The sequence below is a fragment of the Bidens hawaiensis genome, unplaced genomic scaffold (genome assembly GCF_021521415.1).
Source record: "Bidens hawaiensis isolate Kalapana, Puna unplaced genomic scaffold, B.hawaiensis_p1.1 tig00001087_1, whole genome shotgun sequence".
Lineage (NCBI taxonomy): Eukaryota > Viridiplantae > Streptophyta > Magnoliopsida > Asterales > Asteraceae > Bidens > Bidens hawaiensis.
The window spans coordinates 1,085,222-1,089,502 of record NW_027491062.1 but is presented as its reverse complement, the minus strand read 5'-3'; the positions used below and the strand labels follow the sequence as shown (position 1 = coordinate 1,089,502).

Here is a 4,281-nt window from a genome sequence, read left to right as displayed (position 1 = left end):
GATAAAATACAAACTAAACAAAAATAACTCAATGTTCATCTTTTTTATTTTATATTAAAAACATCGATATAATACCATAAACTGTAAGACACTGGGGGGAAAAAATTTATGTCGTAATTTATTCGTCGGGCCGGCTAGCCGTCATTGCCGTGTTTTGTTTACTCCTCGACCCTCGTCCTGAGTCGTCCGCCAAACCCGAGTTGTGTATGTACTCATCATATGTGGCTTTGTCGTCAGCCATTAGGGTCATCAATCCACCTGCAACTTAATGCTCGTGTATTTACCTTCGAGTGAGGATATATGTTGTATGTGTTCCGCTGAATTCAAGTAATCCTTTAACTTCAAGCAAATGATCATCTTTACCGGTAAATGAGTGAGTTTTATTATTCATAACGATATAACCCAAATGCTTTCTAGTTTTTTTGTTGTCTTCTTAATCCTAATGAAAAATCTTGGGTCACGTTATGTATTTCAAAAATATATTACTTTTAAATAAATTCTTTGTTATTTTTAATACAAGGATAATAACATTTGTACATATCATTTTATTTAAAAAACACGTAAAAATCATTTGACAAAAGTGAAAGTATAAGAAGCCGACATTTTCGTACAGCAAAGGACACCTCTCCAAAGAATCTAACCTACTTTAAGCCTTACTCTACAACGATTTTAATATTTGATAACTATTAAATAGTTATAAATTTAAAAGACAACGATCTTATTTTTGTTTTACACTTACGTTGACAGAAATATGAAAAACTTAACAAGCCAGAGCTCAGTTGTTTATGAGTTATGACTTACACGAGAGCGTTTTCACTTAATAAATAAGATCGAGCCTGGCTTTCATGTACCAATATTAACTACGTTTGTGAGTCTAAACATCTATAATATAATACTTATATAAATATATACGTGTATAAATAAAAATGAATTGAATAACTTAGAAGATTAAAACGGTTAAAAAAACTAAAAATTTAAATGGTCCAACCTTGAACCGAACTCCAGGCGTATTGAATTTCGAATTGGTTGAATTTGAATAAAAATTTTCAAATCTATTATGAATTCGATTCGAACTTTAAAGTTTTAAATAATCCGACTATTCAATTCGTTGAACACTCATTAGCTACTTTAATGGTATGTATATTCATGAGTTAGTGGATAGGACCCGACACAACAATACAATCAGCATCATGTGAGACGCATGGACACGGACACTAACACAACATAATTGTTTGCCGGTCAACAAGATTTTGCAACTATAAACCTTCATTTTCCTTTCTCGTTAAACAATTAATTAAAAGTTTATAATAAAACAGTTGGTTACTTGGTTAACTTGCGAGGTCAACTTGAACATAACTGTTTAGCTAAACGTGTTAACGAGTTTGATAAAAAAATAAACCAATCAAGTATGTATGCTTAGAATAAATCCAATCCCACAAGTTTTATGTTAACTTCATGTCACGTTGCGTATAGAGTCAGAAATTAACAACCTATATTTGATGGTTCTATTTGTGTTGATTTGGTTCACTAATCTACAAGAGAAAATGTAGTTGGTTGGTTATATGTTATTATAACTTAACGATAGTCATTAATTTTTTGTCCCCTTAACAAACATAAAGTTAGTTTTATAGCCAAAACACGTTACAATCTAATTAATATATAGAAACAAATTCATGATATAAGTACACCACTTAAGTCATCGTTATAAACTTCGTTATCACACATTAAAATATTTCCAATAATAAAATCCAAGTTTGATTTGTTCTTAAATCCAATTAACTTTTGACATTGTATACATAAATGTTAAATAATTATATTTAATATTAAATATTACAATTATATCTTGTATTTAAAAGAACAAGATCTCGTTAATTTCCAACACAAAAAGGACACAATTACCCCCACAAATATATTGTGATCACACCTACCCCACACTTTTTCCCCATGCCCCGTTATCCTCAAACCCCTTTTACTTTTCCAATATTCCATTTATACCCTTTCACTTTTTCATATTTTCACTTTCACCCTTTAACTTTTCATTAAACCCATTTTAAACCCCCACAAAAAATCCGGAGAAATCGACGGCGACGATGTCGTTTCAATCATACTTTCCGAAACTCGAACCCAAAACCCGTAACATATCTAAATAATATACTTTGTTTCTGTCACTCGACCACCTAGTCAGAATTATTGTTTCACTAATAATTCTTTTAACAAAACCACAAACTCTGTCTCTGTCACTCGACCACTGATTCAGAAATATTGTTACACTAATAAATCTTTCAACAAAAAACACTTCAAACCCGCAAAATTAATATTAATGAAATGAAATAAAAATAAAATAAATTAAATACATGTATATACAAATTATTATACGCTAAACCTACTCACGCGTTTAATCAGGTGCAAATTCAGTTATTCTGTTCAAAATCCGTTCACCGGCTCACGTTAGCAGAACCACCGATCAGATCTCGTTTTTGCCGGAGATATGATCGGAGACGGTTACCGTTACCACCTTTGCTTGTTGAATTAATATCACCGGCCACCGGTTTCACCTCACCGTCATCATCGGCGCCGGCAACTTTCGCCGGATTATCAACTTTCTTCACCTTCTCCGATTTCTTCTTCGCACCGAAATCGGCAACCGGAGCTGATTTTCCGGCGGCCATATAACTATCGGAGTTGCTCCGTTGAAGAAGGTTTTTAAACTTCCACCGTTTCGAAGAGTTGCCGGTGGAATTGCTCTTTTTGCACTTTTCCGGCGACTCTTCTTTTGGTTTCCATATGCAGTAGGTTCCGGGAGCTGCTCCGTCTGAACATGTAACGGTTTCCCGCTCTTCACGGAACAGCTTCCGGAGCGGATTCCTTACCACCAGAGAATGTACAGTATCTTCCGGTGGTAAGGAATCTGCGTTGTACCGCGGTATCCGCTGTTCGTAGTCCAGCAACAGACTCTGGTCGAACAGCGGATACCGCGGTACAATCTCCCCGTTGGAGAACATCTCATCAGCGGAAACTGATGAGAACAAGTTAGGGTTTCTACACACAACAGCAAACTCAAACTCTGCATCTTCGGCTTCTTCGGTTTCATCTCATCAGCGGAAACTGATGAGAACAAGTTAGGGTTTCTACACACAACAGCAAACTCAAACTCTGCATCTTCGGCTTCTTCGGTTTCATTTTCCTTCAAATTCTGCACACAATTATTACCAACAGGTTCCTCGTCCACCTGGTTATCAACATAGAGATTGTTGTAGATATCATCATCATCGTCTTCTAGACCGTTTTCATTGCGAAATTCTTCTACCACCCTTGCGGCAATATCCGCAAGGTTGTTAGAAGAATTTGCTGTGAAACTCATTGATACCGAATCCATATTTGTGAAGGACAAAAATGGAGGTTTGAGGTGAGTTGTAAATAGTATATACTCGGATGGGGGATACGCGGTTCAGCTTTTCTAGTGAGAACGGTGCTATTCCTAAGCCAAAGGATTCTGTATATATGTATGACTTTTACTTTTTAGTTTTATTATAGTTTTTATCATAATATATAGAATTTTTTTTTTTGAATTTTTAAGTGTGACTGTTGTGAATAGATGTTTTAGAATTTTCTTGGTTTCTATCTACTTTTGTAAACTTAATAAAAAATAGTTTTTATCTACCAAACTTTGGGTGATAGTTTAATTAAGTTGTTGACATATTGTATAAATTATGTATTTTATGAAATGTATTCAAACACAAATTATTTTAAGCAAATGGGTAACAAAACATTATTGTATTAGGTGTTATGTGTTTGAAAGGGTATGTCTTTTTAGATGGTGAGTGTTTTGGTCATGTTATGGGTAAAATGTAGGTTTAGAAATAGAACTAGAGGGTGTCTGATGTGTCAAATGTTTTTTGAAACGACAAGAGCTATAACAAAATTCTTGCAAGGAAGGGATAAGATCTACATTTGTCTAGAAGATCATAACGTAACCATGACGATCGTTTGACGGTGCATACGTGAAGACCCTTCTCACCGCCAAAGTAATCACATTGAATGATGGTCGGCAACAGAATGCTGACACGACGCTTTACTTTAAATACCCATATATAGACTAAAGATAAACTTCAGACACGTTAATTAACAAACTACTCGCTTTTTATATTAATATATCGTAGTATTTACTTTAAAACCGCCTGGTCATAAACTTATCTTTTGATTTTGTCTTAACATCTTTTGATCTTCAACAACAAACGAGATTGTGACCAAATAATGCAACAAGCTCCTTGTTGCAACGGT

General features: G+C 34.5%; 1 protein-coding gene across 1 annotated transcript; it reads right to left on the bottom strand.

The window, feature by feature from the left end:
• Positions 1-2,435: 2,435 nt before the first annotated feature.
• LOC143557649 (uncharacterized) lies at positions 2,436-3,376 on the bottom strand. Its single transcript, XM_077046680.1, has 2 exons — positions 3,064-3,376; positions 2,436-3,016 (listed from the first exon to the last, which is right to left on the bottom strand). The coding sequence occupies exons 1-2, from the start codon at positions 3,374-3,376 to the stop codon at positions 2,436-2,438; spliced, it is 894 nt and encodes a 297-aa protein (XP_076902795.1).
• Between the last annotated feature and the right edge of the window lie 905 nt (positions 3,377-4,281).